We start from the raw sequence: 23174 nt of genomic DNA, 5'->3' as shown, positions 1-23174 counted from the left end.
GATTTGACGAAGGCGGCCGACGTCCCGAGGTTGAAGAAGACGATCCAGGCGATTTTACATCTTCATTTTGGACCATCTGTTGGAGTTACTCTTTTGGACCATCTGTTGGAGTTGAGCTTTTTTCGAAGCTCCAAAACGCATTTTTTTGCGGTCCAAATTTTACATCTCCGGTTTTGGACCGCCAAATTTTGGACCATCTATTGGAGATGCTCTAAGTCTTCTGGAATTTTCATGTGATGGCCCCGCTGAAGTAGCCTGGGACGGAACTGGCAAAGGGGTCCTTGGCCCGGCCCATCGGACCGAGAACCGACGTGGCGAGAGGCCGCTGGGACACTGTCAACAACTGTCCACAGCTGAATTTATCTGTTTGAACTCCAATACATGGAATGTATTTGAAATTTAAATTTGGTCCACAAGTTCACAACAGTAGTCAGACCAAAGAGCCGCCGTACAGCCAGTCTACACGGTCCACGGCATCCCACACCAGTCCCCATTTGTTCAGCCTGCTCCTCTCGCGGAGGTGAGGTCTCTCCCTTCCTCCCGCCCGCCGACAAACCCTAGCCGGCCTCCGCCGCCATGGACGCCGCCGCAGGGGGAGGAGAAGAAGAATTTGTCACCTACGCCCAAATCGAGGCGTACTTCAACAACATGGCACTGGAGGGCCCGTCCGCGCAGGACCGCATGGACGGCATCGTCTCCCAAATCATCTCCCTCCTCCCCGCGCCCTTCGTCCCCGCGCCCGACGCCGACGCCGACGAGTCCTCCGACTCCGACGACGACCACTTCTCCCTCACCTCCTCCGACTCCGAGGACGCCGCCCCCGCCGCCGCCGACCGGCCCGCCGTGCAGGGCGGCGACGGCCAGGACCACATCAGCCGCCTCCCGGACGACCTGCTCTGCAACATCATCTCCCGCCTCCCCACCAAGGAAGCCGCGCGCACCATGGTACTCTCCACCCGCTGGCGCTGCGTGTGGGCGGCGACCCCGCTCCTCGTCGACGACGCCCACCTCAGGGCCGCCGACGGGCCCCGCGATTTCCACGCCGTGCGTGCCGTCTCGCGCTGCGTGGCCGCTCACCCCGGCCCCGTCCGTGCCGTGCGCTTCATCCGCACCTCCTTTCACCGGCAGGAGCACGCACTCGAGCGCCTGATCGCCAGCCTCGCCGCCAAGAAGATCCAGGACCTCATCCTCTTCAACCGCCCCTGGCCGCTCGACATGCCGCTCCCCGACAGCATCCTCGACTGTGCCTCCCTCACCCGCCTCTACATAGGCGTCTGGCGCTGGCACTTCCCAGACACCACCACCCTCCGGCCAGCCTTCCCCAACCTCGAAGAGCTCGGCCTTTTCCACTCCATCATGGAGGACAGAGAAGTCGATGCCTTGCTCGCGCACTGCCCCAAGCTGAAAATCCTCTCCGTCGCCATCGCGTACATTAGCCGTTCGATCCTCCGCATCAAGTCCAGCAGCCTCCGCGCCGTGATGGAATGGGGATGCAGCTTCGATGAAATCATTGTGGAGGATGCCCCCTGCCTGGAGCGCCTGCTCTTCCAAAGCATTTTCGACCGGAGGCCCGTCAAGATTGTCCACGCCCCTAGGCTGGAGGTGCTCGGCTACTTGGACCTTCAACTCCACGCTCTCGAGATTGGTGGCATTGTCATCAGGGTAACTGCTTCTTGTAACTTCTGTCATCTGCACTTAGCATTCATTACGTGACTGTGCGACCAAACAAATTTCTCTCTCATTTTTTTTAATAATTTGCCTCAATGGCAGGCTGGGATGAGTGTGAGAGCTAGCGCCATGCTGCCAAGTTTGAAGATATTAGCTGTCAAGGTGTGACTTTCGCACGACATGGAGGTCAAGATGCTGCACACCCTGCTCAGATGCTTTCCTCGCCTCGAGACACTTCACATCATGGTACGCCATATCGATATCTGTTCATCTCTGCACTTGTTTATCAATTGCCATTCAAGACGATAATATGGATGTCAGCTTATTCAAGTGCTAGTTGCCCATTGCTATATACTACCTCTGTTCATTAATATAGTAAGATGTTTTGGCAGTTCAAGTTAAACTGCCAAACGTCTTATATTAGTAAACAGAGGGAGTATTACAGATTGATACTGTCAATACGATGATACTAGATTCACGGGGATGTTTCAACGAACTTCACGGGCTGAAGAACGTGGCCTAATTTAATTGCCTCCCCGCCCCCCTGAATTTAACTGGTGGGGCCCGTCCTACTTAACTAAATCACATCCATTAATCTTTAATAATTTAATTATCCCGTAAAGCCCCTGTGTGTGTAGCATTACTCAGATACGATATTCGTTCTAGCACTTGTTATCTTCCCTATACTTGTTTATCGATAATATGGCATTTTGATACCTTCCCTATACTTGTCTATCGATGGTGATTCAAGATGATAATATGAATACCAGCTTATTCCAGTACTAGTTAATTGCTATATTGTCCAGATTGATATTGTAGATATCTGTTCTTTGCACTTGTAATTGTATTTTGGTGTAATTTGAAGTTTGATATGCTAAACGCTGACATTGTTTCTTTTTGCTCAATTTCAGTCCATTCAATCCACTTCACCTGATGGTGTACATTCTGCTGAGTTCTGGGAGTCTCAGAGCTCTTGCGATTGCCTCGAATCACATCTGAAGACGCTCGTCCTCCACGGATTCCAGGGCCTGAACTGTGAGCTGTTGTTCCTCGGTTACATCTTGAAGAATGGGAAGGTGCTTAAGACGCTGGGAATGGTTTGTAGAGACAGTGATGATGTGGTATCGGAGGCAGGCCGGATGTCATGTTCTGTTGGCGAGGGCAATGCGCCATCAGGTGGAAGTAGTGGCAGTGATGATGTGGTAGTGGAGGGAGGCCCTGTCTCAGGTTCTGCTGGTGAGGGCAATGTGTCATCAGGTGGAAGCACTGGCAGCCATGATGTGGTAATGGAGGGAGGTCCCGTGTCAGGTTCCGTTAGTGAGGGCGATGCGCCATCAGGCGGAGGCACTGGCAGTGATGTCATTTACGTTTGCCCCGCCTCCCCTAGCTGGAGCTTTCAGAACGCCATTGACTTGTCAGTGGAGGATCCCTTCTGTGTGTTGAGGCGTGCCAGGGCCTGGAGGGCTTCTCGAGCTGAGGCATGAGTAGTTTTTGTTTTTCATGCTGATGGTATTTCGCATCGACATGTTTACTTTGAGCTGCTAAGGGTTTGGTACTTTACTTATTAGTTCTGCACTTCTGCATAATTTTGCGGTGAATTGCGAAGGTAGAATGAGGCCATGATGGTCTGGAAGCTAGTTTTACTAGTATGTATGTTGCACTCTTTCTTGAGTTCTCTATTGGGGAAGACTGATGTGATTCTGAGGTGTGGAAGTACCCTGGCTGATTATTGTTTTGGCCTTTTGGCCTGTAAAAGTACCCTACTATCAGATTCACAATCTATCTCTACTGATGTTATTTCACGTGTGTGCTTTTGCTGCTAAGCTGATAAATTAGTAACATAGTTCCAGGAATGCAATGTAGTTGACTGATTCTCGCCCCACGGGATGATAATATCCTTGATGAACAAATACAGGCGGAGCCGTTTTGTTGTTGATTCGGTAGCTATGGCGGAAAAGTCCACGTGTTTCCAGTCCGAGTTCAGAATTTGTAGTTGCCATTGTTTTCCAGAATTATGCTTGTGTTGACAGTTGTGACAGCAACGATATGGTGTGGCTACTACCTGTTTCCTGTTTTACTCGGTCGCTACAGGCAGTATAAATGAGTTGCCCAGCATTTTAAGCAGACCAAGAGTGTTGTGAGGTGCTATCACAGAGGCAGCAATAGCTATGGAGTATGGAGCACGTACGTACTGGAGCTCACAGTAACTACTGATGTAGCAACTCCCCATCTGCACGTATCACCTGAAGCAGAATTAGGGTGTAAAGAACCCATTACAGATCAGATCAAAAACAATCGTCAATGGAAGCAAGTATCTGCTGCCGTGGTCGAGACAAACGCAAGTGCATCAGGCTATGGAAGCACGTATCGATTGATTGACTAAGCCAATCGTCTTTCTTGAGTTCTCTATTGGGGAAGACAAATGTGATTCTGAGATGTGGAAGTACCCGGGCTGAAAATTGTTTTGGCCTTTTTGACTTGTAAAAGTAGTACCCTACTATCAGATGCAAAATTGTTATTTCACGTCTGTGCTTTCGCTGACATCCTGATGTTATTTCACGTCTGTGGGCTTGTGCTGGGGGCTCGTCGCGCCTTTAGAGGCACCTCCTCACCTCCGGAGGCCCCTTCCCTTGCGAAGCTCGTTCCTCCCAGCTGGGGGAGGCAAGTCTTGGTGCGGCTGCGAAGTCACACAATCATCCTCGGTCACCGTCTGCCCCGTCGCCGCCTCAACATGGCGGGCCATCTCCTCACGCCCCTCAGGGCTCGACAGGGGCGCATGGGTCTCCTCAGCGGGCGCCTTCGCTGAGGACTCGGTGGACGTCGTGGCCCCTAACTGCATCTTCTTCTCCTTTTGAAGGGACCTGCATGGCACGGGGGCTCAGCTCCCGGTTTCAAGAGGTAGGAAACAAAGATCACGAAGCAGAAAGTAAGACGCGGGTACTTACTCGCCAGGTGAAGGCGAGAGACTCCTCTTCACATTCAGATGGGGGCGGCTGTCGCTGTCGCTCCCTCCGGAGGGCTCAGCGCGAGGCTTGCCGACGTATCCTCCCGCCGGGGAGGAGTGGGTCTCCTCCGCGCGAGGCTTGCCGGCGTCTCCTCCCGGCTGGGCCAAGCGTGTCTCCTCCGCGCGAGGCTCGCTGGCCTCGACGCTGGTGCTTCCTTCCTTGCGAGGCTAGCAGCACACAGCAGATTGAAATGTTAGCACAACTGATATATATATATATATATATATATATATATATATATATATATATATATAGATAGGCAGTAAGAGGGATGTAATGCTAGCAGAATGAATTGAGTGAGGCACAATATAATATATATGAATTCTACTAAAAGGCAAAATGTCGCACATGCACAAGAAAAAATGGTTTATACGGCCCTCCAAGACTAAGGCTATTACCAGCATTTCCGACTTGCGGATCATATGGACCATCATCGTGAGCCCGCTGCTGCTCCTGTCTACAACTTGGAAGAGGCAGATGTCTCCCGCCTTCATCCCGGCATCTTCGATCAATTTCTTCCAGTCTTTTCGATATATAGTAGGCCACGTCCCATGGGAATATTTCGTGAAGACCAGCTTTGCGTCCATCTGCATACCTTCCAGCAAAACTTTGAGAGGTATTATTTGGTTGCCCTCTTGTTGGCGCGGGAGACACCTCGAAACATATGCCTTGCAAAAATACTGTTCAGAAAAGAGCGCGTCAAGATGGAGACCGGGTATCAGGCGGACGATTAATTCAGCAAGAAAAATGGTTCTAAATTTGCGAGCTTTATACATATTGCGCGTGGTATCTGAAGTTATGAACTCACCAGGTTTGGACTCAGTATATCATTTTTCGTCATCTTCTGCACAAACACAGGTAATTCGCGCCCTATCTTAGAGATCTTGTACATCACCATCTCCCTTTGTGGCCTATTTAGTTCATTTCCTTTGGATTTGGATAGTAGGTAGGAGCCGCAGTGGCAGCCGACGCCGCCCATCTTCATCGCGCCGCAGTTGCAGATGTAGCCGTCGCCGCCTGCATATCAATTCTCACATAAAATTGCAATGTATGTTCTGTAATAGTTGCACAAATAATAATTAATATAAGAGAAAAAAACGCATGTTTTGCAAATGTGGGTGTAAATTTAGCTCTAGCAGTACGTATATGATCATATGATTAGCACGTTGAATTCAGATCATTAGCGCACAACGTTCAGACTTGAAGAAAATGGCTTGAAAATAGCATTATGTTCTATTCTTTCTTTCTATTTATTTTTATCTAGACAAATACATCTAAACTGGGATAAAGATCAGATCTCTATTAGTAAACCACATGTAACTACAATTGCTACTAAATAATGCATTAGGGCGTTACCCAATCAGACCATATTAATAATAGAGAAACGATGTATTGGTGCCATGGAAGATGGTGCTTGCTTGCGGCAAGCCGGCCATTGCAGCATCACCGTTTACTCAAATTTGGACACAGAGGAGATAGAACGATCAACCAACAGTGCTTCCTGAAGGCGGCAGATGACAACAAGCAGGCGGTGGCAGCGATATTGGGAATTTGATAACAAATCATGTGATCTAGTTGTTGATATATGTAGTTCTGCAATTACACCTTCTATGGTTTGAAAGACACAACCTAATTAATAGGCATACGAGGACACGACCTAGAAGCTTGGAAGATCACTGGAAACTAATCGCTGCCCTCGTCCCATCCAACGTTGACATCTACTGCTTGGAAGATCAGAACGGAGTATATTCAATATGCCGCCCCTTGCAGCAGTACGTATTGCATTCATCAGACTGGACAAATATTTAAGGATAGGCCATAGACGAGCGCATACCATTTTTCCCTGGTGGTGAGCTTGATTGACTCATGACCGAGAGAAGAGATGGGAGACTCGCAGGTGACGCCTGCTGGAAGAAGAAGCACCTGAGAGAACGTACGTGAATCTAGAAAATCCATAGTACGTGACAAAAAGTTGCCATGCTCTAATGAACAAAACTAGCATATAATCATGAAAAAGGGTATATTAAAAAATTACATGATTTGCCATGATGTTCATACAGACTTCATTACAACTGAGTGTGGAAAAAGTTTGCTATGATATTATGGAAACACAAAAAAAAATGGAAATATCAGATAGAACAAAAAAGATTTCTACAAAAATTGTCATTGGGCATGTATAAAAATCTGAGCAATGCTATATCAATGGATCAAAATATCTTAACTTTGCCATCTTTCAATATACAAATGTAAAAAAGCAGGAAATTTTCACATGGCAAGTTAAACTAAAATTTGCCATGTGAATAGAAGTATTTTTGCCATGGCAAAAATGGAGTAAAATTTTCCATGGCAAAAAATGGATTAAATTTTGCCATGGAAAATAAATTAAAAATTGCCATGGGAATACAAATATATTTACCATGCTACATAGTAAAAATTTGTCATGTTCCGGAAAATGTAAATTTGCCATCATATTTAAATTAAAATTGCCATGCTCTTTACAATAAATTTGCCATGAAAAAAAAACTAAAATTTGCCATGTCATTAAAAGTACGCTGTGGCAAAAAAATGAAGTAATTTTTGCCATGGCAAAAATGGTGTAATTTTGTCATGGAAATAAATTAAAAATTGCCATGGCTACACAAGTATATTTGCCATGCTACATATTAAAAAAATTAATGTGTGGAAATGTAAATTTGCCATCATATTTAAATTAAAATTGTCATGCTCTATACAATAAACTTGCCATGTCAAAAAAATAAAGTAAAATTTGACATGCCATTAAAGTAAAGTTGCCATGGCAAGAAAAACGTAGAAAAAATCTCACTTTTGGCTGTGAATAAAGGTATTTTTGCCATGCCCCGTGAACTAGAATTGCCATGCCCCGTCAATACATTTGCCAAAAACATTTTAAGTTTGCCATGGCAAGTTTGCCATGTTTTTGAACATCCATAACTTTGTCATGTTCTTGAACATAGCAAAGTTGCCATGGCAAGTTTGCCCTGTTTTAAAAAAAGATAATAAATTTTGCCATGGCAAGAAAAAGTTAGAACACCAAAGTTGCCATGTTCTCAAACAAAAATGTAATTGCCATGGCAACATTCTTCAGATAAATAGGGCAAAAAAGACACAACACAAATGTTGCCGTCATGGAAACACCTAAGCTTCAAGTTGGCATGGCAAAACACACCTTGAAGCTATGGTTGACATGGCCATCATTTTTTGTTATAGAATTTTCCATGCGACCAGATACAAATTTGCCAAGGTATGAACAAATTCCATGAACTTCCAACAAAGTAATATGTAATCGCCATGATAAAGGGTAGATTTTGTTAGAAAATTGCCATGGGATTGAACAAACTTATACTAAATTTGCCATGGCCCCATCTACAGCTAGATTGAAAGGTACAACCTCTCTCAATAAGTGCACACGCACATTGAAGAAAATTTTGATAGCTAAACTAGGATGGATTGAGTGTGTGCAGAACCTGAAATTACTAGCCGTGCCTGCAACTGCCGCAAAGGCTTGCTGCGCCTACCACGCCTGCCTCCCGTCTGCCTCGCCGCCTCCCGAAGGACCAGTGGTCCTGCGACGGCGACATGAATCGAGCGCACCGCTCGAGCTGTTGGCTACTTTTCCCCTGACCTCGTAGTTCACCATCAAAGATTCCTCCTCTGAAAAGCTTAGCTGCCGCAAGGAGTGAGAGAGCAGGAAGCTGGAGAAGACGAAAGTAGGAGGTCGTGGCGGGGCCTCACCGGTCGCGCGGCAAGGTAGCGGCTGCTGCAGGGTTGGAGGCGAGCTGCGCAGCTCGGGCGTGGCTGCAGGATCTCTCGGCCTGGACCCTGAAAACCGGCGGTCTGGTGCTCGTCGTCAGCGAGGAGCGCTCGAATGGAGGCGTCCTCGACGCCCGCCGCGGTGGCGCGGGCGAGCAGGCGGCGCTCGGCTACGCCCAAGACGGAACGGAGAACACGGCGTCATGGTGCCCCGTCGTCGGCGAGGAGCACGAGGAGGGGCCGCCATGGACGCCTGTTGCGGCGGTGCGACCTGACACCTCGAGCCGGTTGAGCCGGCTGGCGCTCGGCTATGCCCAAGACGGAACGGAAAACGCGTCTGGTGCCCCAGCGTCGGCGAGGAGCACGCGGAGGGGCCGGCCTGGACGCCCGCCGCAGCGGCCGCGGCGGCATGGCCTCCGCCTCACTGTCGGGGAGGTGGGAGTGGATAAACAAGGCAGAAGCTAATGCGGTGGGGGAGAAGATAAGGTTCGGGGTGATGGAACTCCTCCCCGAACGATTTCCAGAGCTGACGTGTCAGCAATCCAATCTTTAGGATTCGTGCTCCTATCCACTGGTCTAGAGGACGTTCGGAGGCGACTTTTAAAATTCTGACGTTCGGGAGTTATAGAATCCGAAAAGAAAGATTAGTAGGTTCCAATGATCAGCAGATGATGAGGCCATTTCCAGAGCTTGGACTTTCTGCTGCCCAAGAGATGATGATGGCTTCTTGTAAAGTACTCCTATATAGGATAGAACTTACTTAAGGAACTGGGGTTCACAAGTAATAGAAACAAATATATTCCCAAAGTGCCCTTGTATTTGGGTTTGTAATGAAAGAAATGAAAACGATGAGTTTTTTTTTTTTTGCTTTAGTTCTCGCGATACTGATGTTATCACGCTCATGAGAAAATAAACGTTTGTTCATTTATTATCATGATGGGTGAAAAAAAGATAGAAGTATTCATTCATCTCGCCAGTTTGACGTCGATGGATTATCTCATCCATGGATCCTGGCAACGGCCAGAGAAGAGAAGAACTTAACAACACCTGGGTGGAATTATTTTCTCTACTGACATCCTGATGTTATTTCGCATCTGTGCTTTTGCTGCTAAGTTGATGAATTAACATAGTTCTTGGAATGCAATGTAGTAGTTGACTGATCCTCGCCCACGGGACAACAATATTGGTGACGAACAAATACAGACGAAGCCGTTTTGTTGTTGATTCGGTAGCTATGCCGGAAAAATCCACACGTTTTCAGGCCGCGCTCGGAATTTGTAGTTTGTCATTGTTTTCCAAAATTATGCCTGTGTTGACAGTTGTAACAGCAACGATATGGTGTGGCTACTACCTGTTTCCAGTTTTACTCGGTCGCTACAGGCAGTATAAATGAGTTGCCCAGCATTTTAAGCAGACCAAGAGTGTTGTGAGGTGCTGCCACAGCGCCACTTTGTATGTCGAAACCAATAGCTATGTACTATGGAGTACGTACTACTGATGTAGTAACAGCCCGTCTGCACGTAGCACCTGAGCAGAATTAAGGTGTAAACCTTCGGAAGGAAAAATTAGGGTGTACAGAACCCATTACAGATCAAAAGCAGTCGTCACTTGTAAGGATCTAGCTCTCTCCTTACTCACGAATCACTTTGAATTGAATTTCTCGCTGGATAATTCACCCAACCGCCCACACAGAGTCACGAATTTTTTGAAGCTAATACCAAGCACACGTACTGGTTGTACGCCACTCCTATTTGGCGCGTAGGTCACCAAATAACTAGCTGGCGCGTACCCCCTTACAGCGTCTGCTCCTTTTTGGGTCGGTCATTTCGCTATTCCTACCCACCGGTTTGGGAAGGTTCCAGAACCTTCCTAGAACCGTTTTTTTTCTCAGTTTTTTCTTTCTTTTTCTTTGTTTACTTTTTTGTTTTTGTTTTTGCTTATATTTACTGTTCTGATTTTATTTTTCTTTATTTTCGGCCATCTTTCAAATTGCCGAACACATCTTCTCAATCCGAACATTCTTTGAACTCGTGAACATTTATTGAAATTGTGAACAAATTTCAAATTCCTGAACATTTTTTATAGATTCGCGAACATTTAAAAAAAATCATGAACATTTTTCGAATAGACGAACATTTTTTTACAAATTCGAAAATATTTTTTGAAAAAGTGAACATCATTTCAAATTCATGATTTTTTTGAAATGGTGAACATTTTTTGTGAAATTGTGAACATTTATATAAACTCCTGAACATTTATTAAAATCACAAACATTTCTTGAAATTGCGTACATTTTTGGAACATGTGAACATTTTTTGAGATTTGGGAACAATTTTTGGAATTCAGGAGCATTTTTGTTTTTGGCAAATAATTTTGAGTTCATTAAGACTTCTTAACACAGCAAATATTTTTTGAATTTTGTGAACATTTTTTTGAAATATGGGAACATTTTTTGAAATTCTCGATTTCTGAATATTGTAAACATTTTTCTATAAATTCATGAACATTTTTCAGTTGTAAACATTTTCTGAATAGACAACCATTTTTTTCTGAAATCACAAACATTTTTTGAATCCGTGAGCATTTATCATTTCCCGAACGTTTTTGAAGTCATGAACAATTTTTGAATTCACAAAAGATTCAACAATTTGCAACTTTTTTTAAATCCTGAATTATTTCTAAAAATGAAAAAACTTAAAACAGAACAAAAAGCAAAAAAAAAACAAGAGGCTCGCCGCCCCACACATGGGCCGGCCCATGAGTGCGCTCGTAAGAGCGGGGAGGGTGCGCGCTCCGTGGCTTCTGGCACGTACGAGGCCATGTAGGAGGTCCCTGGTTATGTATTTAAGCGTAAGCTATTACACCTGATTAACGGGTCCAGTTCGGGCTTGCAAGCCACTAGGGGAGGTGGCGATGACGAGTGGGTCGTGCTTCAAGCCCACAAGTTGAATTTGACATTTTCAGCTTGTTTGTTCTCTTGTTGTCGTTAGTAGAGGTGATGGCACCCCCTCGTTCTTAAGTAGTTGCATGCCCCCCCGTCGTGCACGTGGAAATGTTTGCTTGAGAGAATCCATGTCTTCCCAAGTTGACTCTTGAGGTGATGCGTCAACCCATTTAACAGTGACTTGAGCCAGAGTATGATTGCCATCTCATCTCGCCGAGCTCACGGTTGCAGAATCTTGACAGGAACTTGAAACGGTGAAGTGAAAGAGGGCAAATCTCTTTGTACCTCGAGTGGAGGCCGCATACACTTCGTTCAATGGGAAACATGGAACACCAGGGGTCTTTAAGCCCATGAGCTGAATTTGGTATTCCCCGCTTGTATGTTCTTTTGTTGTTGTCAATAGAGCTGCTGAGATCCCCACCATTCTCGAGTAGCCGCTAGAACCCCCCCCCCCCCCCAAGCCGAATCCATGGAAATGTTTGCTTGAGAGAATCCATGTCTTCCCAAGTTGACTATTGCAGTGATGCATGATGCATCACTCCATTCAACAAGTACTTGGCCCACAGTACGATTGCCAGCTCGTCGAATTCGCCATTGTAGGATCCTGACAGGAACTTGAAATGGTGAAATGGAAGAGGGCCCTTCTCTTTTGTACCTGGAGTGGGGACTTCATACACTTCTTTCGTAGGGAAACATGAAACACCATATGGGTCTTTAAGCCCACGACTTGAATTTGGTACTTCCCGCTTGTATGTTATCTTGTTGCCATCAGTAGAGCAGTTGGGATCCCCTGTTCTTGAGTAACTGCTTGCCTCCTAGCCGACGCATGTGGAAATGTCTCTTTGAGAGAATACATGTCTTCCCAAGTTGATTCTTGAGGTGCTACATCACTCCATTCAACAAGTTCTTGGGCCATAGTAGCTCGTCGAACTCGCTGTTGCAGGATTCTGACGAGAACTTAAAACGGTGAAATGAAAGAGGGTAATTTCTTTTGTACCTGGAGTGGAGGCCCTGTACACTTCTTTCATTGGGAAACATGAAACACCAGATGGGTCTTGCTAGTGTCAGGTAGCTAGGTAGTTGTAATCTGTAGGTCACTTCTCCAACTCTCCTAGTCATAGGATAAGGACCATAATAATTAAAGGCAAGCTTGTGATTTGAAAAATGGGCAACTGAAGTTTGCACATAGGGCTGCAATTTCAAAAATACTTCATCACCCTCATAAACCTCTATTTCAATTCTATGCTTATCAGCACGGGCTTTCATCCTTTGCTGAGTTCTCAACAAGAGTTGTCTGACATGCTGATTTGCCACTTCTCTATCATCCAACCATTGTCGCAAATCCACTGGCGCCATTGTATTAGAAAGAGTAATTCCAAGGTAACTAGGATTGTGTCCATACAAAACTTAATACGGAAACTTGTTTAAGGAAGAATGCCAGTTGGTGTTATACCAAAATTCACACAATGAGAGCCATTTTATCCATTTATTGGGGTGAACACAATGAAACACCTGAGAAAGCATTCCACTTGATTAACTCTTTTAGTTTGTCCATCAGTTTCAGGATGGTAAGCAGTACTCATGCTTAGCTCAACCCCTGTCCTTTTGTCCAAATGTTGCCAAAATGCACTTGTGAACACAGGATCCCTATATGAAACAATGAATCTGGGCACGTTGTATACACATTTTCCAGAAAGAGATCAACAATCTTCTCGGCATTATATGGAAGTTTAACAAAAATAAATTGCATGTACTTAGTAAACTTATCTATAACAATCATAATGTGGTCATAATGTGCAGAGTGTGGTAGACCATATATTCAAATCCATAGTGATAGTTTCCCAAGCTTTTTGAGGTACTCACAAGGGAGATAGCAATCATGGGTAATTGACATGCTCAAGTTTTGCTTTTTGTTGACAAATCATGCAATTTTGAAAGAAAAAAATCTTGATGAAAACTTTTGTCCGAGTGCACCTAAACAGGGAGTGAACTCTCTTGTAAGTCATTGGGAAACCAAGGTGACCTTCAACAGGGTAGGCATGAAAAGCATGCGCAATTCTGATAACTCAGGGGCAGCTCCAATCCCAATACAATCCTTGTCGCTGAGCAATCCATTGATGTGCTGTTAAGGAGGACGAGAATCTGGTGGCACAACTAATTGCTGAAGAATTTCACGAACCTTAGCATCTTGCTCATAAGAGGCAATAACCTCATAAAGCTAGGCAGGTTGTAAACTAGTGACATTCAGGACTTGTAACTCACCTTGAGGCCTCCTAGATAATGCATAAGTGGCAGGGTTCCTTGTACCTTACTTGTATACAATCTGATAATCAAGACTCGACAATTTAGTGAGTGCCTTCTATTTCTAGGGTGTATGTAATATTTTATTTCAAGCTAGAAAAACTTTTTTGGTCAGTTTTCTTATCAGAAAATTCCGAATTTGCAAGTAAGATCTCCATTGTTCTAGTGCTATCAAAAAGCCACATATTCCTTCTCATACGCTGACAAGGCTCTGTTCCTCGGGCCCAAATCTTCGCTCACAAATGCTAAAGGATGGTTTTGTTGCATTAAAACTACTCTAATCACTACTGCATAGCTGAATAGCACTGATGCCTCATCGTTAAGCGGTGCCTGGCCTAGCTTCAATGATGAGGGACAACACTAACCTGCCATTCCAAAGGCATCAATGATATAGTTTTTTGGGCTTGGTTGGATGTTCTCACAGTCTAGTCTAAAAATGACCGGTCAGTGATCATATGTTCCGATGACCAAAATGGAAGGAAGGTAATCACTCATCGACTGCTATATTTGATATGTCTGTGTTGTTCATTCATGGTTGAACATCTTTCTTTGGTCGCTCGGTGTTGTGGTGTTCGCTGCCTCTTATAATCCATTGCACATCCTCGATTCCCAACTCTTGCTAGCGCCGATGAGCTCCTCTCCGCTTAGTTTTCATTGTATACAGCCATTGATCCGTTCCGATGGTGCCCTATCCGACTCGCCCGCAGACACTCGTCGCGGACGCACCATCCTTACACAGTCGCTCCCATATCGTCCCGAGCGGCGCTTTCTTTCCGTGCATCGCCTCGACGTCCGTGAGGCGTCGCCTCTATTCGACCATTTCTGGTTCCATGCAATCTGCCTTTTAGTCGGACATCGGGTCTCCCGCGCCATCATGCTCGGTCATAGAATTGGCATGTGTTGCCTTGTTCTTCGGTTGGGGCGATGACCATAGTAGTGAGCTCCATTGCTTCTTACAATATAGCAATTTCAGGATTTTCTGTGTGACCAACCTTCATATCGATGCATTTTTGTAGGGTTAGATGTTGTATGCTTATGGATTTTTTAGGGTTAGCTAGTGTTTATAGAAATCTATTAAAAATTTACAGTTAAGTCAAACTATTCTAATGGTGTTGGGCCAGGCAGTAGAATGATGATGAAACTTGCTGCCCTTACACATAACTAATGCATGGTTAGCTTTGGCTAATATGTGTTGAAGAATAACTTGATTTATTTAACTCGTGCTAGCCATAGCAGTTGTGCCTTTGATGTAAAAAATTATGGTTCATTTTGTTATCTGAGGTTTGTGCGTTCTATATACCTCTACATTAGCTGAAAAGTAGATAATAACTATTTTCTTGACATAGATATAAATTTTAGTTGCAGTGCACAAAAAAACTTGGTTATGGATTTGAGGTTTCGTGAAGAGGATTTTTGTAGGATCACAACCATCAACGAAGCCAACATAGTTGTTGGGTTTGCCGCGACCACCCGTTTCTCGAGGAAGTCAAGAGAGTTGACAATTTTTATTTCTTCTCCGCAAGCATCGTAAATGGTGAACATGACCTGGAAAAGTTCCGAGTGCTATTGTCCTAATTGTTGGGGAACGTAGCAGAAATTCAAAATTTTCCTACGTGTCACCAAGATCAATCTAGGAGATGCTAGCAATGAGAGGGGAGGAGTGCATCTACATACCCTTGTAGATCGCGAGTGGAAGCGTTCAAGAGAACGGGGTTGATGGAGTCGTACTCGTCGTGATCCAAATCACCGATGATCCTAGCGTCGAACGGACGGCACCTCCGCGTTCAACACACGTACGGAGCAGCGACGTCTCCTCCTTCTTGATCCAGCAAGAGGGGAGGAGAGGTTGATGGAGATCCAGCAGCACGACGGCGTGGTGGTGGAAGTAGCGGGATCCCGGTAGGGCTTCGCCAAGCGCAAGCGGGGAGGAAGAGGTGTCACGGGAGGGAGGGAGGCGCCAGGGCTTGGGGTGCTGCTCCCATGCGCCTCCCCACTATATATAGGGGTGGAGGGGGCTGGTTTCTTGCCCTCCAAGTCCATTGGGGCGTTGGCAAAGGTGGGGGAAAGAAATCCCATCATTTCCCTTCCCCACCGATTGTTATCCCCCTTTTTTAGGGATCTTGATCTTATCCCTTCGGGATATGATCTTATTCCTTCTAAGGTGGGATCTTGGTGCGCCTTGACCAGGGGTGTGGGGCCTTGCCCCCACTACCCACGTTCATGTGGGTCCCCCCATGCAGGTGGGCCCCACTTCAAAACCTTCTAGAACCTTCCCGGTACAATACCGAAAAATCCCGAACATTTTCCGGTGGCCAAAATAGGACTTCCCATATATAAATCTCTACCTCCGGACCATTCCGGAACTCCTCGTGACGTCCGGGATCTCATCCGGGACTCCGAACAACTTTCGGTTAACCGCATACTAATATCTCTACAACTCTAGCGTCACCGAACCTTAAGTGTGTAGACCCTACGGGTTCGGGAGACATGCAGACATGACCGAGACGACTCTCCGGTCAATAACCAACAGTGGGATCTGGATACCCATGTTGGCTCCCACATGTTCCACGATGATCTCATCGGATGAACCACGATGTCGAGGATTCAATCAATCCCGTATACAATTCCCTTTGTCAATCGGTACGTTACTTGCCCGAGATTCGATCGTCGGTATCCCAATACCTTGTTCAATCTCGTTACCGGCAAGTCACTTTACTCGTACCGTAACGCATGATCCCGTGGCTAACTCCTTAGTCACATTGAGCTCATTATGATGATGCATTACCGAGTGGGCCCAGAGATACCTCTCCGTCATACGGAGTGACAAATCCCAGTCTCGATTCGTGTCAACCCAACAGACACTTTCGGAGATACCTGTAGTGCACCTTTATAGCCACCCAGTTACGTTGTGACGTTTGGTACACCCAAAGCATTCCTACGGTATGCGGGAGTTGCACAATCTCATGGTCTAAGGAAATGATACTTGACATTAGAAAAGCTCTAGCAAACGAACTACACGATCTTGTGCTATGCTTAGGATTGGGTCTTGTCCATCACATCATTCTCCTAATGATGTGATCCCGTTACCAATGACATCCAATGTCCATGGTCAGGAAACCATAACCATCTATTGATCAACGAGCTAGTCAACTAGAGGCTTACTAGGGACATGTTGTGGTCTATGTATTCACACATGTATTACGGTTTCCAGTTAATACAATTATAGCATGAACAACAGACAATTATCATGAACAAGGAAATATAATAATAACCATTTTATTATTGCCTCTAGGGCATATTTCCAACACTAATCACATCATGGACTAAGTCAAGTTTAAGGTTAACTAATTGCTTATTTCATAAAGTTTGCTTGCATTCGATTTCAAATAAGTTAACCATGTTCTCCATATGTGGATCGATTTTATCTGCACTGCACAAAATGAATGCGAAGTCAGTAGTAGATATGTAGTGAATATCACCACAAAAGAAGACCAGCCATTGGTGGGTACGAAATGAATCGCGCAAGTTATTGGCCACATATGCCCACATTAGATCTATTGCATTTGCAATGGATTGTACTTAGGTAAGATAGTCTTGCCATTTTTTAATACTAGGTAGAGTTATATTTTGGTTGCACTACACAAAAGGAGATACCCAGTGGCGCCACAAATTTATATATTAGTGTAAGCACCGATTGGTTTTGTTAGGACTTGTCCTGTCGGTGATTTGAATGAAAAGTTGGATATAGAGTGGCGAGAAAATTATTCTCGACATCTCCCTTCCTTCATTTTTGAAAATGAACAGATATATTATAAAAATTTACCGGAACTATAAAGCATCTCAAACATAATAAAAACTCCCTTCCTATAGTGCGGCCTCTAGTTCGCAAAGTGGCGCGACAGGTAGACTATTATAAACCCCTAATAATTATGAATCTGATTTTGACATACACAAGAAAAAGAAAAAGAAAATCATCTGTCAATAGTAGTTGTGTCACAACTGTTCACAGCTGAATATATCTGTTTGATTTTTTTTTGAGAATTCGAATATATCTGTTTGATTGATCTGCAATATATGGAATGAATTTGAATTTTAAATTTTGGTCCACAAGTTCACAAATCACAACACTAGTCAGACCACAGAGCCCACTATCACCAGTCCACCACGGTCCACGGCACCCCACGCCAGTCCCCATTCGTTCAGCCTGCTCGCCTCGTGCCCGCCGACAAAACCCTAGCCGGGATCCGCCGCCATGGACGCCGCCGGAGGGGGAGGAGAAGAAGTATTTGTCACCTACGCCCAAATCGGGGCGTACTTCAGCCTTCTGGCACTGGAGGGGCCGTCCGCGCAGGATCGCATCGATCGCATCGTCCCCTACCTCATCTCCCTCCTGCCCCCACCCTTCGTCCCCGCGCCCGACGCCGACGCCGACGAGTCCTCCGACTCCGACGACGACCACTTCTCCCTCACCTCCTCCGATGACGACATCGCCGCCCCCGCCGACGGGCCCGCTGTCGATCCGGCGGCACAGGATGGTGACGGCCAGGACCACATCAGCCGTCTCCCGGACGACCTGCTCTCCAACATCGTCTCCTGCCTCCCCACCAACGAAGCCGCGCGCACCATGGTCCTCTCGACCCGCTGGCGCTCCGTCTGGGCGGCGACCCCGCTCCTCGTCGACGACACCCACCTCAGGGCCGCCGACAGGCACGCCGTGCGTGCCCTCTCGCGCTGCGTGGCCGCTCACCCCGGCCCCGTCCGTGCCGTGCGCGTCACCCACACCTCCTTCCACCGGCAGGAGTACGCGCTCGAGCGCCTGGTCGCCAGCCTCGCCGCCAAGAACGTCCAGGACCTCATCCTCTTCAACCGACCCTGGCCGCTCGACATGCCGCTCCCCGACGACATCCTCAGCTGTGGCTCTCTCACCCGCCTCTACATCGGCTTCTGGCGCTTCCCAGACACTGCCGCCCACCAGCCCGCATTTCCCAACCTCCATGAGCTCGGCCTTTTTCACTCCATCATCGAGGACAGGGATGTCGATGCCTTGCTCGCGCACTGCTCCAAGCTGAGAATCCTCTCCTTTGCCATGGCGTACAGCTGCGGTTCACGCCTCCGTATCAGGTCCAGCAGCCTCCGCGTCATGATGGAATGGAGATGCGGTTTCAATGAAATCATCGTCGAGGATGCACCTTGCCTGGAGCGCCTGCTCTTCCATAGCATTTCCGATCGGAGGCCCGTTAGGATTGTCAACGCACCTAGGCTGGAGGTGCTCGGCTTCTTGGACCTCCAGATCCACGCGCTCGAGATTGGTGGCATTGTCATCAGGGTAACTGGGTCTTGTAACTTCTGTGGTCTGCACTTAACACTCATTAGGTGACTGTGTATCCAATCGAATTTCTCATGGTGTTTAATTTGCCTCAATGGCAGGCTGGTATGAATGTGAGAGCTAGGGCCATGCTGCCAAGTTTGAAGATGCTGGCTGTCAAGGTGCGGTTTTCGCACGACATGGAGGTCAAGATGCTGGACACTCTGCTCAGATGCTTTCCTCGCCTCGAGACGCTTCACGTCATGGTAGTACCCATGTCATATCGATATCTGTTCGTCCCTATACTTGTTTATCAATTGCGATTCAAGATGATAATGTGGATATCAGCTTATTCAAGTGCTAGTTGTTCATTGTTATAAATTCCAGATTGATGTTGTAGATATCTGTTCTAGCACTTCTAGTAGTATTTTTGGTGTAATTTGAAGATTGATATGCTAAACTCTAACATTGTGTTTTTGCTATCCAGTCCATTCGACCCAGTTCACCTGATAGTGTCGGTTGTGCTGAGTTCTGGAAGTCCCTGGGCTCTTGCGATTGCCTTGAATCTCATCTGAAGACATTCGTCTTCCATAGATACCAGGGTCTGGACTGTGAGTACTTGTTTCTTTGTTATATCTTGAAGAAGGCGAAGGTGCTTAAGACGCTGGGCATCGATTGTGCTGACAGTGATGATGTGGTAGTGGAGGGAGGCCCTATGTCAGGTTCTGCTGGCGAGGGCAATGTGTCATCAGGTGGAAGTAGTGGCAGTGATGGTGTGGTAATGGAGGAAGGTCCGGTGTCAGGATCCGTTGGTGAGGGCAATGCGCCATCAGGTGGAAGCAGTGGCAGTAATATTATTTATGTTTACGTTGCCTCCCCTTGCTGGACCTTTCAGAACGCCATTGACTTGTCAGTGGAGGATCCCTTCTGTGTGTTGAGGCATGACAAGTGCTGGATCGCTTCTCGAGTTATGGCATGAGAGGTTTTAGTTTTTGATCATGGTACTGATGCTGGTGCTATTTCACATCGACATGTTTACTTTGAGCTGCTAAGGGTGTGGTACTAGTTTACTTATTAGTTCTTCATAATTTTGCGGTGAACTGAGAAGGTAAGAATGAGGCCATGAAGGTCTGGTAACTAGTTTTACTAGTCTGTTGCACTCCTTTTTGAGTTCTCTACCGGGAAGACTGAGATGTGGAAGTACCCTGGCTGAATATTGTTTTTGGCCTTTTTGGCCTTTTTGGCTTGTAAAAGTACCCTGCTATCAGATGCACAGTCAGACTAATATGATTCTGAGATGTGGAATGCAATGCATTTTACTGATCATCGCCCACGGGGCAGTATTATTCAGCTGCGTGACAGACAGTACAGATGAGATATTTCTGGTTGTTGATTTGGAAGCTATATATGGTGGAAAACTCGACGCATTTTCATGCCGGTTTCAGAAATTGCAGTTACCCATTGATTACCAAAATTATGCTTCCATTCACAGTCCTAAGGAACAAATAATGGTGCGCTTGCCTGTTCTAAAATTTTATTCTGTTGTTAAAGGCACTGTGGTATAACTAGTAAATAAGTTGCTGAACATGCTAAGCAGATATTGTGTGTTCTGTGGTGCTGACACTAGTGTGGCGAAACCTATACGTACCGGAGCTCACAGCAACTACTGATGTAGCAAATGCCCATCTGCACGTACAACCTGAGCAGAATTAGGGTGTAATAAAGAACCTATTACAGATCAAAACCAGTCGTCGGTGGATGCTCTTGCTACAGGCTGAGCCCATAGAGGCGCTGTGCGACAAGCGCATCCTGATGCCTCTCGACCTCAACGAATAAACCATCGCACGTCTAGGACGAATCCGAGTGAGACGCCGTGCTGCCTTCCCCCTATCCTACGCTTTCCTTGCTACTTCTACCTCGTACTAGTGCTTTCAGGTGTGTTGAATATTTGAGCAATTTTTCATCAAGCTTAATTCAGAAAAACAATACTCCCTCCATTTCAGTTTACAAGTCCTGCGCGTATACCTCGGTTGCTAATTTTATCACCCTAATATAAACTATATAACACAAAATTATAACTTTTGAAAGTAAAAACTCTGAAGTTTATATTGGTATAATTTTTTGTAATATATGACTTGTATTAGGTTAACCAAATTGACGACCTAGGGGTACGTGCATGCCCTGTAAACTGAGAGAGAGGGAGTAGATAGAACATGATAATTTAATAGAGCGCTCTACAAAAATCTGATCGTCCCTCTCCCATACGGAATCACAAGAGGCGAGGCTTTGAAGACCTGCTATTTGACTTTAGGGTGTACGCCGAAGAGCGAGATGGAGAAGAGGTAGGCAATGCAAAGCCTAAAACTAGGAAGTAATCGCGTTGGGAGAGATGAAGTGACATATATCTACAGAAAAGGAGCGACCTCTAATATAGACTCCAGAAGTGGAAGCTAAATAGAAACATTAATGAGGAGATGAATGGAAACAGTCACAGCACTTTAGTTTCGTTTTCCATTAGCGGAAAAAACGTTTCCGCTTCTTACTTGCCTGAAAAAAAATCCAGCATGCACACGTGCAAAGATCAGACAGGCTCCGCTCGTTCACTAAACATGATGTGCGTGCGAGGCGTGGCAAGGCGGAAGGCGGACGAGCACACATGTATGTGTTCTTTTCTCAAGCTTTTAGTAGTGTGTGAGCCAACCAATCTTATATGTTGGGTCCAAAACCTCTTCCACAATCTGGATGGGACTAAGGGGCCGTTTGGATCGTAGCCACACTTGTCAAGCCAAAATATAGACGTTGACTTAGACGTGGGCGTCTGTTTGGATCAACTTCGTTTTTTGGCACGCCCAACTATATGCACTCCTTCCATATGATTTCATGCCAAAATGTTGGCGAAGCCAGGGTGGATGAATCAGTCGCCAATTGTTTGCTCTGCCCACAATTTGGCTGGGCGAATGTGGGCAGCAACCAACAACCCCTAAACTTTCTACGCTCCCTTGTAATGCATGAATGGGCCACATGGACCCCTGAGGTTTTCATGAATTATCGGTAATAATAAACATGCTAAACCCAATCATTCCAGCAATCCCCTACAAGATACCGGAGGCACGTAGAGTTTGCATATGGTTCCAAAGCATTGTTTATATACCGGTATTTTGGTGGAGACTGTTAAGTTAAACTTTCACCTAAAACTCCACGCTACATCCATTCACAACTTGAACAATGGTTTACGCCTAGAGTTGCAAGTTTTGTGCAAAAAAGTTTCATGTGAAATCTTCACTGATACTAGGCTGTCGAATGACTATCCCATGGGTAGGAGCTTATACATCATACTCCGGGGCCTCTTCACGAGTTTACTATAGAGCACCCAGCTCTCATAGACTGTGACGTTTAATAGTCTAGCTTATATAGGTGTGTTCTTTTAAAGATGTTCTTTAAGACAACATCTTGGCATATGCAATGAAGGATCAAAGATGCCGATAATGTCGCCTAGAGGGAGGTGAATAGGCGGCTACCAAATTAAATTCTTTTCTTGGTTGCTTTTTAGAGAAAAATGCGGAAATATAAGTTCCCTAGAAATGTAACTAGGTGATACAACCCTATATGACGCGTTACAAACAAGCTAGTAAGCTACAAAGGGCAACACACAAGCATGTAGAAACAAAAGGTAGGGTAAAGAGACAACGGAAAGCGGTGGAGACAATGATGTAATCCGAAATTCACACACTTGGGGGGTGCTAATCTCTGTTGGGGAGGGGGACAATGAATGCCTCACCTTCTCCGAGAACCACAAGAAACGAATGCTTTGGCTCCTTTCCACTAGGGGTAGCTCTTGGGGCGAGCTCCAAACCCTCACGAATGAGCCCAGGGCACAACCACACGACTTGCAAGCTCCGAGGTAACACCAACCGTCTAGGGTTCCCCACAAACCCAAGAGTAACAAGATTCGCTAGGATCTTGTGGAGAATCAACAAACTTGAGTTTTTCTTGGATGGATTGGTAGATCGAGTGTTCTTCCTTGTCTCTCTGAATATGGTGTGTATTGATTGGCTAGAGAGGGACTAGTTGAAGGTTCAAGCTTTGTATTAATTGAGGAAAAAGGAATGGAGTTCGTCACCTTCCTTGTGGGGAAGAAGGGGCTATTTATATGTCTCCCAGTTCTCTGTCCGTTATGTGC

The 23174-nt window shown here is 45.9% G+C and overlaps 3 protein-coding genes across 8 annotated transcripts; 2 read left to right on the top strand and 1 right to left on the bottom strand.

Moving 5' to 3' along the window:
• Nucleotides 1-468: 468 nt before the first annotated feature.
• On the top strand, nt 469-3470 carry LOC109740429 (putative F-box/FBD/LRR-repeat protein At5g56810). The gene is given in 3 exon segments (XM_020299491.3): nt 469-1662; nt 1771-1914; nt 2580-3470. Coding segments are annotated over 3 exon segments (1803 nt in total). The 5' UTR covers nt 469-576; the 3' UTR covers nt 3153-3470.
• A 548-nt stretch (nt 3471-4018) lies between these two features.
• On the bottom strand, nt 4019-9039 carry LOC109740414 (uncharacterized). 6 transcript variants are annotated; one of them, XM_020299471.4, is made up of 7 exons: nt 8427-9039; nt 8159-8358; nt 6508-6596; nt 5482-5690; nt 5072-5353; nt 4614-4840; nt 4019-4529 (listed from the first exon to the last, which is right to left on the bottom strand). In XM_020299471.4, the coding sequence occupies exons 3-7, from the start codon at nt 6539-6541 to the stop codon at nt 4277-4279; spliced, it is 1005 nt and encodes a 334-aa protein (XP_020155060.3). In that variant the 5' UTR covers nt 6542-6596; nt 8159-8358; nt 8427-9039; the 3' UTR covers nt 4019-4276. The 6 variants fall into 6 exon arrangements, with proteins under 6 accessions (XP_020155060.3, XP_020155061.3, XP_020155059.3 ...); XM_020299472.4 differs by having other exon boundaries at nt 6508-6580; nt 8427-8955; XM_020299470.4 differs by having other exon boundaries at nt 6508-6577; nt 8427-8955.
• Nucleotides 9040-17852: 8813 nt separating this feature from the next.
• LOC109740425 (F-box/FBD/LRR-repeat protein At1g13570) lies at nt 17853-20317 on the top strand. Its single transcript, XM_020299486.4, has 3 exons — nt 17853-19015; nt 19117-19260; nt 19482-20317. Exons 1-3 carry the CDS (start codon nt 17942-17944, stop codon nt 19971-19973), a joined length of 1710 nt encoding a protein of 569 aa, XP_020155075.1. The 5' UTR covers nt 17853-17941; the 3' UTR covers nt 19974-20317.
• The last annotated feature ends 2857 nt before the right edge of the window (nt 20318-23174 follow it).

The sequence above is a fragment of the Aegilops tauschii genome, chromosome 6 (genome assembly GCF_002575655.3).
Source record: "Aegilops tauschii subsp. strangulata cultivar AL8/78 chromosome 6, Aet v6.0, whole genome shotgun sequence".
Lineage (NCBI taxonomy): Eukaryota > Viridiplantae > Streptophyta > Magnoliopsida > Poales > Poaceae > Aegilops > Aegilops tauschii.
This window is presented reverse-complemented; position numbering and strand designations above follow the sequence as displayed.